The sequence below is a fragment of the Idiotropiscis lumnitzeri genome, chromosome 17 (assembly GCF_059441095.1).
Source record: "Idiotropiscis lumnitzeri isolate Australia: NSW breed Sydney's pygmy pipehorse chromosome 17, RoL_Ilum_1.0, whole genome shotgun sequence".
NCBI lineage: Eukaryota > Metazoa > Chordata > Actinopteri > Syngnathiformes > Syngnathidae > Idiotropiscis > Idiotropiscis lumnitzeri.
In genome coordinates, this window is record NC_142407.1 from 13,347,922 (window position 1) to 13,365,682 (window position 17,761).

The 17,761-nt window shown below is 44.5% G+C and overlaps 1 protein-coding gene across 3 annotated transcripts in view; it reads left to right on the forward strand.

The window, feature by feature from the left end:
- The first annotated feature begins 1,303 nt into the window (after positions 1-1,303).
- Positions 1,304-17,761, forward strand: part of LOC148320354 (cell adhesion molecule DSCAML1-like) — a 42,417-nt gene continuing 25,959 nt past the window's right edge. For 2 of the 3 annotated variants that reach the window (XM_088279313.1, XM_088279314.1), the window contains exons 1-3: positions 1,304-1,603; positions 8,849-9,169; positions 10,891-11,037. In XM_088279313.1, the coding sequence (XP_088135439.1) occupies positions 1,561-1,603; positions 8,849-9,169; positions 10,891-11,037 (511 nt within the window). In that variant the 5' untranslated portion in view covers positions 1,304-1,560. Of the gene's footprint in view, positions 1,604-8,848; positions 9,170-9,850; positions 10,225-10,890; positions 11,038-17,761 lie in introns of those variants that run through there. The other variant, XM_088279315.1, reaches the window with a different exon arrangement.

Here is a 17,761-nt window from a genome sequence, read left to right on the forward strand (position 1 = left end):
CATAGTTTCTTATGCTCCACTAATCACGTTTTACTCTCACACTCATGGCGTCAGTAACCCCAAACGAACCACACGCCATTAACTGATTAATATTAAGATAATGAATTCATTCATTCATTCTCACTACGCGTAATGTCAGTAAAGTGTACACCGTGCATGTTCATATTCAACCAGCAGATGTCAGCAGTGTGTTGGATTTTGCGACAGACGTTTACTGACTGACCCTGCTAGGTACAAAATTGTGTCAATTGTTGAAATTGACGTTTCCCGACATTTCCGGAGCCAAGGTGACACGTGGACATAGTTTACAATAAAAGACGTCATCACCAAACAAAAATGTCACATTATACAAACTGAAATGGTGAGCATTCTTGATAATATTTTAGGAACTTTTGAATCCAAAAATGAGTTCTAGTGAAAGTGTATTTAATTGTTGATCCTGTCACTTTAAATCGCTGGAATAGATAGCTCCACGGTGATAGAACGTATATGGAGTGTATAAAAAAAAGTTAGTTAGTAAAATAGAAAATTAAGAAAATTTTCGCACCACAAATCTGAAGACAGATAGATCGGTAGATAAATAGAATTGTGAGCAATATTAACTTAGCACAGTAGTTAAGAACGTATTTTTACCTTAGGGTGTTACCTTTCAGCGTGGAAATTGTCAAACCATCGTTTAAATGTGTCCCAAAAATACGACCATGCACACCACGCACACTGTGATAAATAAAATAATTTTTGTTCCACCTTATTCGTTTTGACAGTACAGTTCGACTATTAAAAAAATCAAACATATTTAGTTTGAATATGTAATGCCCTGGGTGTGATTTAGTCCTAAATTTGAATTTATGAAGACACAGTGGAATCCATATTCGACATTTAAATGCAATTAATGATTCTTATTTTTTTTAAAAAGAAAAAACACTTTTCCCTGCAGGCTTTTCTTTTTTTCCGTTTTTTCCTATGCATGTGCAAACAGCTGCGCTCTTCTCACTGTTTTCTCCATAAGACAATATAGTATCATGTAAAGGAAGTCCATATCGTAGAAAAAGGCTGGTAAAAATTAAGAGGTAACGTTAGTCCCACGGTCGCCGTTCCTTTCCGACGCGTTGTCTTAATTGTTCCTTCCACATTGCGCAAAGTGTCGGTGTCGCCTTGCACTCACAGGTGGGCGCGCTCCCGTGGGTGCCAAGCGATTCAGACTGTAACTTTTGGGGCACATATGGACAGCCCAAGGTCAGGCCTATATGAACCCCTCGACCAGACCCGGTCCACTCGCTCTGTGGAGGAGGTTGGATGTTGGATTTGTTCACGCGCCAGTCCCGCGAAGAGAGGAGGGACTTGGGCGGGGCTGAAGCTCTTTTCCTTTCCCATCCATTCTTAGTGGGGTGGCAGGGCTGGAGAGACCTCCGGGGAGCACAGTCGCCAGTCCAGCACGCAGAACCACCCGCCCCCCCCCAAAAAAAGAAACCCAAAACAGAAGAAGGGAAAAGAAAAACCTCCGCCTCCCGCTTGCAAGGATTGCAAATATCTCCCAAAAATATACCTGCTATTTATGGCATGTGGCTTGTAACTTTACTCCTGCTGTACTCTCTCCAAGAAGGTAAGACAAATACAATATTTTCATTTGCATCCCAAAGAGTGAACATGATAGTTCCTGAGTTGATTTAAAGGCGACCATGTAAGGAAAGTGTTGTGAATGCGAATTGCGATGAGATCCGAGGCTTCCGCGTTGACGCGACGTCTAATTAAGAGAAAAACATTCTGCCTATTCATTTTTTTTTATAAAACTAAAATGTAAAGGGCGGCTCAAAATGTGCAAGTTTTGGAGAAAGTGATGGTGAAAAGTGTGTTTTTGTGCGAGCTGTGTGCTTTCAAGCTCGGGCCCGTGACGCCTGGATTGTTTTTCGCATTACCAGTTGGGATATGAATATGTAAAATGGCTGAATGGAGAGAATGAGCTGCAAATACAGCGAGAGGTGCAAAACATGCAAATCGTGCAAATCTTTCAATCGATCCATTTTACGCAACGAATTCACAACAATTCTCGCGCTCTTTAAAGTTTTTACTTGGCGCGCATGTGGTTTGTAATGATTATTTTGCATTCATTGTGCATATTTTGCTAATTGCAGCTGTTTTGATCAAGGCCCTGTCCAATCGCTCCTCCACAAAACCAGTGATTTTCACCAGGATGTTTTTTTTTCCACGTCTAATTATTTTTGTAATTAGTGCCAATTTGTCGCTATTAGTAATTTGATGATGAACAAAAGGCATTTCCCTGACAACGGCCCTTTTGGCTAAATCGGGATAAACCCGCATAAAGGCCCTAATTGGTGCAATTAGCCGCTCTGACAAAACAGCGTTGAAATTGATTTGTAAACGCAAAGGACAACGTGGTTGATTTAAATACATTTTCCCTTTCCTATGAAATAAATCCCCGATCCTGCTGCCGAGTTGATCCTCCGCTATTAAAGTGCTCTATAATCTGGACACATCTGCATCGAAAACTGCAGAAATTAAGCACCATCTCCACATCCGGGCCCTTGTATCAACGAATGTTTGATATTTTTAAATGAAAACGTGGAACTCATATCTTCGCTTTCGAAACAAACACAAATGCATGTATTTGGATTATTTTTGCACCTTGAGTGCAATTTGTCATTTACTTCCTCATGATTTCAAATATTTATTTTTTCTTAAATGTATTTTATCAAATAGCCTTTTTATTTATTTATCAACTGGAAGGGGGAATTAATGAAGTCACGGTGCCCTCTCGCGCATGTGAATTTACGCAAATGAAGGTGTCCACACACACACAGGCAGGGAGTCGAGCCAGATTGCAGACTTGCCCGGTCATGTTCCTCACTAATGGCGCACCTGGACCCCCAGACGTGTTCGCGCGCCTGCCGGGCGCGCGCCCGTTTGGGCGCGTGTGTGTCGTGTGCGCAATGGCGCGCATGAAGAGAACGGGGACACCCTTGTCTTGCTTGTTGTAAACATATGGCTCCAACACATTATGCATTCAGGAAGCGAAACGCATGTTTATTTTTCACTTTTTACATTATACGATACGGCAAGTGCAAAAATTGTAGTTGTGTCACCAAAATGCGAGTGGGAAGGCACGCGCGTCGCAGCCACGTAATTAACGAGAATTGCTTCAAAGGATTCGCCCCTTAAAGCACAATGCTGGTCATTTTTCAACCGATTTGAAATGTTCTCCAAAACTTGTCATGTTTTCGTCCCATTTCTGACTGGTATCCACGGTCAAATTCTCCTTGCGTGGAACGAACCTCAAAGCAGTTTGACGATAGCGGCCTGCAACGTGCGGGCCCTCTTTTGAGGCGCCTATTAAAAACGTGAGCCGTTCCAAGTAAAAACGGAAAATGTGAATTTGACGCTCGCAAAGCAATAAGGTGGTCCTTCACCCTGGCACATTCGCGTGTCCCCCATAAGCAGCTCTACCTCCACAAATAGAAATATGCTAAATTCGCCCTCCCCACCCCCCTTTCTCCCCCCTCCCTGCGCGCAGTCCAATTCCCCGTGCTGTCTTTGCAAGGCTGCACAATTAAAGCTGCAATGTGAGCAGTCGGCACCGCTCAATGACAGAGCCATGTGCTCCACTGGGTGACATTATTAAGTCAGCTTTCCTTTTCCACAATTCTGATGTGATGTTTTCAAAATGGCTGCTTATTTATGTGCAAGGTACACAATTGTAAATATGAACGCATGTGGACCAATCTGGATGTCCGGAACTTCTTAGGATGATTTCAAATCGACGACTGTGTGCCTGCGGAGACATGGTCACCATTTTGTCCTTCCTGCTCGTACTCCCAAATTCGCCGTTAAACTGTGAACACTGTAAACTGTCAGTTGCCTCAGAGACCTCAACCAAACAAATAGATGCACTTGAGCTCAACCGTGCTGCAAAGTTGAAAAGTATGAAAGACTGTCACTGAAGGAATCCACGTTCAGTCCATCATCACATTTCCAAGTCAAATCAACTGTTGATGGCAACTTGCGTTTTTCAACAATTGGAACAGACACAAAAGTCAAATGATAACAAGATGGTGGCCATGCGTGTTTTTTTTTTGGGTTGATAAATGTCAAATCAGAGAAGCAAGTGGTTGTTTTTGTTCCATCTCCCTCTCCATCGCTCCCTCCCGCCATGGTTTCCTCCTCTCGCAGCAACTCCCCTCCTTTTCTTTCCCTCATCACTAGGCAGAATTAAAGGCTGGGGGGAGGGGCCGTTTATGCAGACTGTGCTGGGACTTGTGATCCACAGATTTGATATTCACATTAGGAGAGAAACTGGCTGCTTTGATGTGAGGGGGAGCAGGTCCCGGGGGACTGCTGAAGTAGCACACTTTTTTTTTTTTTACTGACATAGCACAGGCTGGGGGTGACTTGGTGGGGTGATCTTGGTGGGGGTGGGGTGGGGGGCGTAGCAGATTGTTGGGGACAGCGTGTGCAGAAAGACAGTAGGTGGGAACTGCGATATCCCTCCGTTGATTAGATGTAACCTCAAGCACATTCCCCCCTCCCACTTCTCCCACCCTCCACCTACTTACACGAGACCCCCGAGGATTATCTACAAGCTTACACCTACCTTTATCTCCTGACACCCCCCAATATTCAATTCACACCAATTCTGACAGCGCCTCTGTCCACTTTGCCCTCCTCCGCTTCAGTTTTCCACACCCTTGCGTCCCATTGGTCAAAAGCACAACTTTAGAGGTTAGTTTTTGCTTTGATGTCATCAAAAGAATCAAGTATGCAGTGATGGGCAAAAGCAACTCGTAATGCCAAGATAGTTGTTGATGTTCTTGGAAAGAAACAATTTCTTTCTGCATGAGAATTGTCTAGTTAATTGACTGCTAGTTAAAGGTCCCGTGACATCCCAACCCAATTTTTTTTTCCCCAAAAAGAGTTGTTGCGGCTTTTATGTGGGTGTGCCTCATAGTCCAGGAATTACGGTACCTGCCCATTTCGTTATTGCTACACACCCCTAAAATTTGACACAGGGGCCGGCCCAGGAGCGGATGGATGGAGTGTTTTGGTCACCTCACCTCATTGGAGAAAAGAAATACATTTAATTTTAAATGAAAGTGATTTATAAAATAAAGCATTAACAAGGTTTATTCATTTAATTTTTTAAAAGTTTGTCGGGCCGGATTAAATCGTTTAATGGGCCGCACGTGGCCCCCGGGCCGTAGTTTGCCCACGCCTGCTTTAAGGTAAAATGAGATGGATAAAAACAGCTTTTTAAAAAAAAAATTTTTGTTTCTTGATTCATACTCCAAACTGAATATTAATCAGAATGCCGCGTTGAGACGATTGGGTGCGCATAGAACAAATTGAAAAATGCCATCCTGGGCAATTTCCAATCGAAATGATCTTATCTTATAATCAGCGTAGAATGATTTAGCATAAAAAATTATTGTCTTTTACGTTGCGGCGCGGGACGTTTAAGATGGCGACGGTTTGTTAATTGCGCGCCACAGATTGTCGATGAATCGTGTCACGAGGCAAAACGGGAGTGCTGCCAAATGGGCTGCCACACGAGGCGCTGTTGATGCAACGTCAAGTCGTTAAACTGCACGTTGAAACGTCTCAATCTGGTTGAGTTGTGCAACTTTGTCATTTCCGGCAGCGAATCTAATAAAGAATGCTGTCAAATTGATCGGCGATGTCGATGGATGGAGATCATGCGGCAACATGCGTTTTGACACCCCTTGTTGGGCGCGGGGGGTGCGAAGGTGCGTGTATGTTGAAACACCGGTGGCTCTGGCGTTTGTTTACCACCTCTCTCCGTTTTACAGCCGTGTGAGTGTTGTGTGTGTGCGCACGCACACACACACACACACACACGCGCACCCCGGTGAGGCGTAGATCAGCTGCATTATGCATGATGAAACCTTGCATAGGTTATGACTTGTACCTCGACGACATCCATATTCATGCGCTGCTCTGGCAGGATGTATAAAATAGCGGCTGCGGCGCTGACAGCACATGCAGTACTGGAGAACCGTCGTGCAATTTTCTGCGTTTTCACACAATTGTCTTACTCTCTCTTTGTTTGTGAGACAAGTTACACAAATAAAAAAATGGAGAGGTGTGGGACGAAGTCCGAAGAAAGACCACATTAAAATATTTGTACTTATCCATCCATCCGTTTTGTGTTCCGCTTCTCCTCACGAGGGTCGCAGGCGGTGCTGGAGCATATCCCAGCTGTCTTCGGGGTACTCCCTGAACTGGTCGCCAGAAAATCGCAGGGCACACAAAGACGAACAACCATCCGCGCTCACACTCGCACCTGCGGGCAATTTAGTGTCCAATCAACCTGCCATGCATATTTTTTGGGGGGAATGTGGGAGGCAACAGGAGTACCCGGAGAAAAGCCACGCAGGCACGGGGGTGACATGCAAACTGCACACAGGAAGGTCAGAGCCGGAATCGAACCCATGACCTCTGTACTGTGAGGCCATCGTGCTAACCAGTTGCCCACATGTAGTTATCCATGGATTTTTTTTTTTTTTTGTGCACGATAGATGGAGGTAAAGAAAAAAAAAATCATAAATGAGTGGGAAGGAGATGGGCCGTTTGATCCTGATTCTAATTACGCAAGTGACATTCTTGTTGGCCGAGGAATAATCAGCACAGTGGAGGAAGCGCGTTTTTCATGTATTTTCTCCAAGAGTAGACGTTAAAGTTGAATTTTACAAATGCCCTAAAAAAAAAAGTTTACTTTCGTGGCATTCTTTGAAGATTTCTTAAATAAAAAAAATAAACAGTGTGCTCGCCATTTTTGTTGTAGTTTGTCGCGATGTAGATCTTATTTAACAACACAAAAGGAAATAAATATTAAAAAAAAAAAAAAGAATTTTAGAAGCCATAGAAACCCATCGCGGTATGATATTTCACTTTCTTTCACTTTTTTTGTTTTAAATATTGTATCTTTATTTGGAGCTTTTGCAACCATGAAATTCCAAATTCACGTCAAGGAGCAGAACAAAACAAATTTTCCTTCTGTGTCTAAAACGTGTCCATTCCCAGTCAATCAGATATGAAAAGGTCGGTTGGTTGGTCCATTTTTCTGGAGCAAATATTTCACAACATTTAAAAATCACAACTCCAATGAATAAACACATTTATTTCGCATCTCCAGCCCGAAGCTGTCATTTAATCTCATTCCAGAGATACATGTCTTAGTGTGGCGCGGTGGACGAGTGGTTAGCACAATTCGAAGCTCGCGGGTTTGAATCCAAATCCGTGCATGCTATAATTGAACATACAAAGTGGTTCTGTGAGTATGGATTATTATTATTTTTTTTTGTGGTCTTCAATTAGCTGTCCAGAATTTTAACCTTCGGCTCGCCTGAAGTCTTTTATGGCATGTTGCGAGGACGCATCGGTTTGTTTGTGTCTGAGGTGAACTCGCAGTCTTCATGTCGTGGCTACTGCACTAGATTTATTTATTTATTTGTATTTTTTTTCAACGCCAGTGCCACCACGTCAACACGCTGTCACCTCCCACTTTTGTTTTGTTTTTGCACGAGTGTCACGTGTGTGTGTGTGTTGAGCAAGTGGCGAGTGTGTGTTTGCTTGGTGGGACTTTAGCTCTGATCCAGTTTCTGTTCCACCTCCGCGCTCGCCAGCCTGGTGTGCCCGTCCCCCGGGCATATAATCCACCACCCTCCCCCCCCCCCCCCCCCCCCCCACAGCTCTCAGGGTGACCCCCACTCTCCTCTACTTTAGTCCTGTCCCCCCATTGGGAGATTATAGATATTGCAATCTTTAATATGGCTTTATGCTTAGGGGCCATTATCAGTAATCTGCAGTGGGGAGGGAGTCTGACCTGGATTTTTTTTTTTTTTTTTTCCCCCAGATCACCACTGGACTGTCAGTCACATTTCATATACCAGCTGTAACATTCTGCACCGTTTTCATCACTCTCAAGTTTAGGGGCACGTTTGCACTTGCACTGTTAATGTTGATTGTTGTTTAAATTCGCCGCGAGATGGAGAAGTTTGCTCCTCTATCAACGCGGTGACAGTGTTGATGTACAAGCATCGCTTGTGTTTAACCCATTTTCTTATAGTACATCCATTTTTAGCTTTCATGGAGTTATTTGGGTTAAATCATAACCGTGCGGACGTTTTTACGGCAACTACCTTCAACTTTTATGTTCCTCACATTAATCTCATACCGACAGACTTTTATGTATCCAGTCGAGATGAAAGGGTCGGGTAGAAACGCGTCGTTGTTCTATATTAACGACACTATATTGTAAGAAAAAAAATTGTTCCATACAAAATAAGATGTATTTGGCTGTTTGGCCAGTATTGGATTGTCTGCCAACAGTACGGATGAAAAAAAAAATAGGAACTAAATATTTGCTGTGTCCATCCTCCAAGTCGAATCTTTCCTCTGATGTCCTCAAATTTTCAAGACCTCTCACCCCTCCCTCCATCTAACGGATTCTAACCTCTCACTCTTCTTCCTCTGTATGGGTTTAATCTGAGTGCCAATGAGGAGCAGCCCTGTCTGTGCACGTACACGTTTGTGTGTGTGTGTTAAATATGTAAGGAGATTAAAAAGACTTAAATCTGCGTCTGGCATAGAAATTCCAATCACATAACGCATCATCAGTGGTCTCTCGCTTCCTCTTTTGTTTGTCCAACTGTATGGAGGTAGCAGGCTCCTCCTCCTCCTCTTGCCCGTCCGTCCACCTTTTTCACCACAGATTGCTGGTCCAAATCCCTGACTTTCTGCGTCACGTGACCGCTGTTTTGCAATCCATCTGAAGGAGCCGGGCCTGATGTTGCGTTTTGCGCTTTTGTCCTTTCAGTACACAGTGAGGATGTGGGCTCGACCAGGCTGTACTTTGTGAACGCCTCCCTGCAGAGGGTAACCTACTCCAGCTCGGTGGGGGTGTCCCTACCCTGTCCAGCAGGGGGCACCCCCAGTGCCATTCTGCGCTGGTACCTGGCCACTGGCGACGACATCTACGACGTGCCCCACATCCGTCACGTGTACGCCAATGGCACCTTGCAGCTGTACCCGTTCTCGCCCTCTGCCTACAACAGCTACATCCATGACAACGACTACTTCTGCACTGCCGAGAACCAGGCGGGCAAGATCCGCAGCCCCAACATCCGCATCAAAGCTGGTGAGTTGGGTGGAAATGAGTCATAAAAGAAAGAATCTTCATGATGGAGGTGGAAAAAAAAAAAAAAAACGCAACACCCCAAAGGTCAAAATGAGACTGCATGATGAGTCGAGCGGATGTGATTGGCAGCTAGAAAAAACAAAACAAAAAAAACTCAACTCTCTCACGGGATCACTGACCCCCAAAATAGACTGTTTGATCCCGAATGGGAATTGATACGTTGGTCAATGTGACCTTTGCATCAAAAGTGACATCATTGACCAAATGACACTGAACTCATTTACTGCCATTGACGGCCATTTTTTTTTTTTTTAACTCCGCTGGTAGTGAATGAGTGAATGACGTCTGTCACAAGGATTCATTCATGTTCATGACAGATGTCATGTCTTGAAGATGATCATGACGCATTTGAGTGCATTTGCTGCCGTTGTATTAGCAAAAATAACAGTTTTGCATTTGGTGTTTGCAGAAGTGCAGAGCGAGTCAATGAGCGGAAATCTCACCATCATTTATCCCCTTTTGTATCCTTCCAACTTGTCCGAACTGCCCTCCTGTGTTTGACTAAATATCGCCACAGCACACATCGCTCATTAACAACACTAATTGGTGCTTTTCAATGATTAGCTTGTGTGATCCTGTTCTTAAAAATCGCACTTTTGGGTTCACGAAGAAGAGACCGAAATGACCAAACAAGTAGTAACCTGAAATCACCACCAGAGTAAATCTGGATGACATCGTAGTTGCGCTGCATCTGTTCTCTCGTGGTTCATTCAGGCCAGTCGCTTCCTCCCCCTTCCCTCCTGTCGTCAACATCTGCTTTCCAATTCTGCCTCCCAACACCAGCCGCAACTAATACTCATATTCATTCGAATACTAATACTAATACTAGCGGCAAGTTGAGGATTTGATCCAGGACCCTGAGCTGCATGCCAGCCGGGCGTTGCCTTCATTCCCGCATGACCCAAAAGCCTGGCGGCAGCAGACGAGGGATTAGCGTGAACCAAACATCCTGTCGCCAGCGGCCTCCGCCGGGCCCCGGCATCTCTCGGAAACAGGTAGCAGAGGTGCTTGGCGTTTTTTGGGGCAGCTAGCTCCTATTTGGGTGGAAAGCACAATGCAAATCGGGATCCAATTCCCTTCCAACGACGACACATTGGCGTTGCTGCATTTGCTAGCCAAGTCCTCCGTGGACTGGTTCTATTCAGCAATTCCTTTGCTCCTCTTAACTTTACAATCGCGCGATACGGTGGTGTCCAATAAATAAGCGGGAAATTAGAACGCAAATGAAAAGATATTTGAAGTGGAAACCAGAAGACGAGCAAAACGACGAGAGTTTCATGTTGACTCAAAAGCGAAAGAATAAAAATATGCCTTCAAACATGCTTTAGAAGTGGACACAGAGGGGGCGGGGCTTGCCTCACATTTATCCATAGAGAAGGACCTGCAACAGAAAAGGCGCAAGGTTTTTAGTCCGTTTTAGTTCAAACTAATCATACAAGGCAACGACATTCTGATGAACTAGGAAGGATTATGCATTACGAAAAGATAAAAGTGGTAACAGTGGAATCGGTTGAAAGACGAGCAGCAGCGTTTGGGTGCAACTGGAGGCGCTTTCGGGAGGACGGGCTGACTCCAATGTCAAGTGCATGACAGTGATCTGTCCGCGATGCGAGAACGACGACATGATTTGAGGTAACCCCCACATTTGTGTGTGCGTGTAGTTTTCAGGGAGCCCTACACGGTGCGCGTGGCGGACCAGCGCTCGATGCGGGGCAACGTAGCTGTGTTCAAGTGCCTCATCCCCACAGCCGTGCAGGAGTACGTCAGTGTCGTCTCCTGGGAGAGAGACACGGTCTCTATCGTCCCAGGTAAGTCACGTTTTTTTTTTTTTTATATCCACGCTGAACCGCTGGCGGATGCTTTCATTTTAGGAATTTTCGGATGTTTTTTTCTGGAGTTTGCGCTGGTGCATGACACTTGACGTATGTTGACTTTTGTGTCTTGTGTCTGCTCACTGTTCTGGATCACTGATCTAGCTGACCTTCACCCCCCCCCTTCCAGCTTGACCCCCCCCCCCCCTTACTTGGCCTCCTATCTGGCCGCCTTTGGGCAGATATTTGCTTTTCTCGCATTTCGTTACGTTGATACGCCATCACATGCAATACAAATGTCAAATGTTGACGTCAACTGTAATTGACATCCCGTCACGAGTTGCGACGACGACCTTACGGTTGTCTTCGTCATTTCTTTTCAGTCTCACTTTATGTCATTGAAGAAAGGAGCTCCAATTAGAGAAAGTTACTCACTTCCTGTATTCAGAAGAACAAGGATTCCTTGCAGATAGATTAGAACACAAACTACGGTTCTGTTCAAATTTACAAAATTAAAAAAAAAAAAAAAAAAGTGTCCAGCATTTCTGTCTTTTCTAATTCCATTCTGCGTGTTTTTCGTATGTGATCACTGCGGCATATTCAAACTCTTGAACAATTTGTGCAATGTTGAAGCGAGATGACGAAAGGAAAATGAAGCAAGGAGGGTAGTAGGGCAAGAATGGCCTCAGGTTCCGGCAGATGGCGTTTTATGGTGCAAAGTCCAACATTCGGTCTCGTAAACAGACATCAGGCTTTTTGTTTAGTGGTTGACATACAAACCAGGCGTTTTCATGAAAAAATGCAAAAAAAAAAAAAAATCTGTACATATTGTGTCAAATTAGCTGTTGTAGTGTTCGTTATTTTATTTCTTCTTTCCTACCCTTTAAACCTTTTCCACAAACGTGATGACATGTTTGGTTGACGCGTAAATGTCGCATCTGATTGTGAAATGCAAGACTGTTGCGTCTATTTATGCTTTCCGTGTTCGCCCCCGTCGCAAGGCTGCTGTGTGTTCGGGGAGAAATAGGTCACTCGATGAGCAGTGAGTGTGAAGATCAGATGCCGAACATGATGAGCTGCTCGTTGAACTCGGCGCTCGTTGAACTCGGCGCTCGCCTCCGTACCAACAGTAGAATGCACAAATGCCGTTTCGACCTTCCACCCGATTTTTAGCGGCGTATGCCAATCCAACATGAAATACACAATTGGACGACGTAGCTTCTCTTGAAAGGTCCGTCTTTAAAATGGCCTCGCAAGTGTATCTGCAATTAAATCCACACTTTTCCGTCCTTCGGCCATTGTGGGTTGAAAAAAAAAAAAAAAAAAAAAAAAGCAAGGATATAGTTTAGATTTTCGAACGGTCGCCAGTTACGACTTTCAGGTGTTCAATCACGAGACGCGTTCATCCCCTTCAACGTAAAGACCTCACTGTAGCCAACTCGTGATCTGATTGGCTATCACAACTGTCCATCAACTGTGAGAGCCGTTAACACACACAGCACCGACACTCGCACGATTGTATTTGAAGGTTGCGCGAAAAAGAACGTGCCGCTGTATTATGAAATCTGCCTGGCAACACAAGCTAACAGAATTCTGATTGGATAAAAAAACTCACCTAAAAATAATGTGACGGTTAATAAAAACCTTGTAACATCACTTTTTTAAACTTTTTATTTATTTATTTATTTATTCTTAATTTTTATTGCTCATGGGAATATGTCGCTTTTCTCTGTGACAACAATCACAATTACGGCAGGTTAGTAGGGAGCCTTCTCTGCCTCTTCTCGCTCTTTATGACACCGGCACCTAATCCGGTAGAGCTCAGTGCTGTCTGGGATGTTGTGGCACAAAATCTCTAAATTCTGTTGGTCTTATTGTGTGAGGAGTGTGCATCTTGACTCTGCTCGTCTTGTGTTTGGATTTTCTTCGATATAGAAATTCAATAAAAGCCTGTACACTGTAAAGAGCCACCAAAAAAAAAAAAAAAAAATTCTGTCATATAGCAGAAGCGGTGCAGTTGGCTGACATATTTCGACAGAGGATCCATGAACAAAATGAGATGCTTCTGCGCTAAATCCAAGTTGTGTACCGATGCCATTGAAGTGGAGGTGATGACATAACGTCATGCAGCCTAGCCCTCCGAAGCCCAACCGCTTCCATTCTGACAGTCACACATGTTCACCATCTGTGTGTGTGTGTTAATATAAGTGGATGTGTTTTAATGCTTTTGTGCACGTGTCCCACTTTCCTGTCCAGCCAGAACATTATAAGGGGGTTTGGAAAATAAGGGGCGGGGAGGAGTGCAGGCAGACTGACCTAGTTCCCTCTCACTTGCCCGTCCCGGTGCCATCGCCTTTGCGCCCACATGAGAAAATAGGGGATCGCAAATTGGAGTAGTGATCTGAAGGAGGAGAGTTGGAGTCGTGACAGAGAGATGAAGAGTTTGTGGACGAGCATCAAAAAAAAAAAAAAAAAAACACACCATGAGCACAGATTGACGCTGTCAGAGTTACCAGCAGAGAGCTAATGAGTGGCTCGGATGCATCCAGACTGGACCAGCAGATGGCTGCGGCCACATGGATGGCCCGCAGAAGATGCCCGACTGGGCAAAAGCGAGTCCACCTGCCACACGGTTTGCTTTTGTTTACTGCCGGCCGCAGTCGTTTCGTACACGTCGTGGCAAAACTCTCTTAAGTCTAGGAATAAAAAAAAAAATGTTGCTTTTTGTCCTTCAAAAAATGTCATCTTAAATCCAAGCATAAATGAGGATGGCTTTCATGAATAGAAGCTGCTAAATGGACGCAATTTACAGCCGCAATTTTATTTTCTGCCGTTGTTTACTTTTGCTTCCTATTGAAGAACCTCAGAATATTTAACATATCTGGGAGTAAAACGAATATGAGCATGCTGTCCCTGATTGGCAAGGTCACTGCCAAAGATACATGACTGATCAATTCTCTGCCCCTGGCGTCCTCTTTGGAAGTCAGGCGGTTCAAAACACACACACACACACACACACACACACGCGCACCCCCCCATGCACACACGCACGCACACCCCGTGTCTGTTGGTAAATCTGTGCTTGTGCACTCACAGCAAGGAATACATTAATAGAAACACTTGTCTGGGACACCACATACTCATGTAAACTCGAGAGAGAACAAATGTGCAAGCCACCCAAACGCGCGCACGCACGCACACACACTGTAACACAATGAAGCCATTCTCAGATTTTCCATGAACCTGCCTGAATCGGGAGAAGTCATTAAACATTAACCTGGGGTACATTAAGGCTGCGCCCGCCTCTGTGGTGGTGGGGGGGGGGTCCTGCTGCACTCAGCTTGCGGGACAACGCATGACAGAGGAGGCTGGGGAGCACATGAGCCTAACTGGGGCTCCTGGGACCCCCCCCCCTCAAACTGCCCAGTGATATCACGTTTCCTCACTCATCCATCCCTCCAATGCTCCTGCCTCTGTGGCCCATGTGGCACACAGCAGGGGGGGGGGGGGGTTGGGGGGGCATCATGCAGCTGATATCATGTGGACAAACATACATTAAAAGCTCCATGCAAGGAAGGAAATTGGAAGTATGCCCTCATGTTGCATTTACAATACGACTGCGTCTTTTTTTTTTTTTTTTTTTGCATTTTGTTCACCTCTACGTGCGCTTCCCTCGCTTTTGCATGTCGCATTTTTTTATTTTTTTGGTCCCATTTGCCTCGCCGAGAGTGAGAGCAAGGCAGGAACAGATGGGCTGCTGGCAGCCATCTTTTACTCAGTTAGGTTGAGTAGGCACGTGGAAGAGTGTGTTAATTAGCACAAACAAGTGCGCGTGTGCGTGTGCGTGCACGAGGGCCACAATAGGCGGAATTATTTCTGCTTGAGAGGCCAGTTTTAACGGGGGGGGAGTAGTGAGAGGCGGAGTACAACAATGCCCCAACCACAGACTTTGTGTGTATTGACGAGAGGGCTGCCAAGTGTCGGCTATTATTGACTCTTTCCACGCGATGACACACGCCGGCTCACGTGCACTTAACACATAACGCTCTGCATCGTCTGCCGTTTCGCCTCCTTTGTGTCTCTATCAAGCACGCGCGCACCGTGGACACACGCACGCTGTGAAGAACACACGTGACGTGTTTGTCGAGCGACTCTGTATCAGTGTCAATCAGCGTAAGAGGGAGAGATGGGAAAGTCCCCGAGAGCACATCATTGTGACGCAAATCTGGCCACCACTTCAGCCTTCAAGCCAGATGGAGGCTCTAATTTACAGATTTAGCAAAAAAAAAGGGACAACATCAATTGCAGTATATTAAAATTGAAGTTTTTTTTTCCCATAATTTTTGCATTAAAAAAACGGGATTTGGCGCTGATCCAAATTAAGTTGGTTCTGGAAGAATCCAAATCCAAATCCCAGCCCTTTTCTCGTCATTAAAGTTCAAGCACATCTTTAATTTTCTAAGTATTCTGAATGGGGCTGCTCGATTGTGAGAAATGATATTCATCACGATTATTTTAGTAATAATTGAAATCACCGTTATTCTATTCTATAATTTTTTTGGGGGTGGGGGCACAAAACAATGAGAAACAATATTCAGACAAAAAAAAATTTGTTTTATCTTGAAATTTAAAAGAAAAATGTATGGTTTGCCATAAAACGGTTGCAACCTTTAAACAATTTCATAATTTGAACTCGGACTGGAGTATTCGACATTGTTAAACGAGCACTATTTTAACCATTCACACACACACACAGATATGATAAAATAGAAGTTTTTTTCCGATTTTGCCAATTTGTAATCGTTTCAGTGTAATAATCGTCATTGAATTTGGGTTAATTGCACAGCCTTTATTCAAAATCACGAACACGGGTGAAAGAAGGAAGGCGTGGTGTGAAAAGAAGTGAATGGGAATCGCTCGCTTGGATTGGGTTAAGAAATGGGATTTAACTAAAGCGCTTTGAACGCTTTCCCTCCTACTTTTCCTCCACTGCTTTGTTGAGGCGAGTGAAAGGCGGATTAGCGACGGCAGATTACAGCACAAGAAATTGTCTTGAAGGAAGCACTTGTTCAAATGTTTGGTGGGCCACATTTCTCTCTCTTGCGAACAACTTTTTTTGCTTTTAATCCCCACTAATCCTTTCCGAACATCGCTTTACGTGTAACTCGTTGGTTGAACTTGATGTCACCTGAAACGCCAAATGATTTCTATGTTGAGGCTTTTCCGTTGAATTAAAAAAAATAAAATAAATCCTTCGCAAATAAGTCTTCTGACACAATTGTGTTTTTCTCTTGAGCCAGAGCGCGACCAGTCGAAGAGGTGTCACAAGGAGACATAATGAAGAATCAAATGTGATCCCCGGTGGCCCTCCAAATGTCATGTTCTTACATGACCTGGCAATCAGACTTATTGATCCGACTCGCTGTTTGCTGAGCAAACACACGCACACCCACATGCACACACACACTGTTGGTGCTCATTGAGCAAATTCTGGCTGGGAAGACTCAAAAAGGACAAAAACAGCCCGTGCTCTGGATTAGTATTATGCCGAGGCAAGGTCACGTATCGTATCACATGTTATTACTCGGAATCACAAAAACAACCGACGATAGAATGAAGGGTCGTGTGATTTATTTATTTATTAATTTTTTTTTTTTTATTTAAGCCACGTATTTCACTACACACATACAGCGGAACGATTAATCAATGTGTAATGTTATTAAGACTTCACACCGAGTAATTCGGAGCGGAACGGGAAAAAAAATTAAATAGCTGCCGTTTCAATTAATAGCCTTTGAATGATATTGTACCGTTCTGATGACGACGGATAATTAAATAAAAAATAAATAAGGGGGGGTGTGGCTCCCAAGCAAAAAGGTGTTGCGCTCGTCACCGGAACTTCTTCTAACGCGAAGCGCATCCAAGCAAGGCTTTATCGTGCAGCGGGGTCACGCCGAAACTGGAAAGTTTGAAGCCGGCTTGGAAACGCTCACGTTCACGTTGGCAATTTGAGCTCAAGCTCATTTTCCGACATAACAACGAGCGACTTTAAAGAGCCCGGCCAGTCTTAAAACGTCACATTGGGTTATTTGTTTACTTTGCTGCCTGGGATTTCAACGATCCTTTCTGGTAAACACGGACAATCTCCCGTGCGTGCGTGCGTGCGTGCGAGCGTGCGAGCGTGCCTTTGCACGCGTGTCTCGGGGTGTGTGTGTGTGTGTGTGTCAGTCGCGAGCTAAGCTCTGCCTCTCTCCATGCTGGGCAGTGACACTCCTGTGCCACCAGCACTCTAATGGTGTAGTGGGGGTGGTGGGTGGGGAGGGGTGGGGGGGGGCGGCGGCGTTTGACCAGGCAACACACTCAGTGCTGCTAATGCAGCTCACGGCCTCAGGCCATGGGCTAAGCTGAAGTGGACCTCACCACACACACACACACACACACACACACACACACACACACCCCATATATATATATATATATATATATATATATATATATATATATATATAAATATCAATTTTTAAAAATTCTTTTTTAAACTGTGTCGTTAATCTACTACTGTGTGAAAACCACTTGGTGGAGGGTCATGATCGTCTCCGTAGATGATTATTATTATTTTTTTTAATCTACTAGCATATTTTTGGGTGGAACAGGCTTCATTTCGGGACACTCTAAAGTTCCGTTTAGCGTCGGTGTCAGGAAGGTGAGGCGAGGTTCGTGT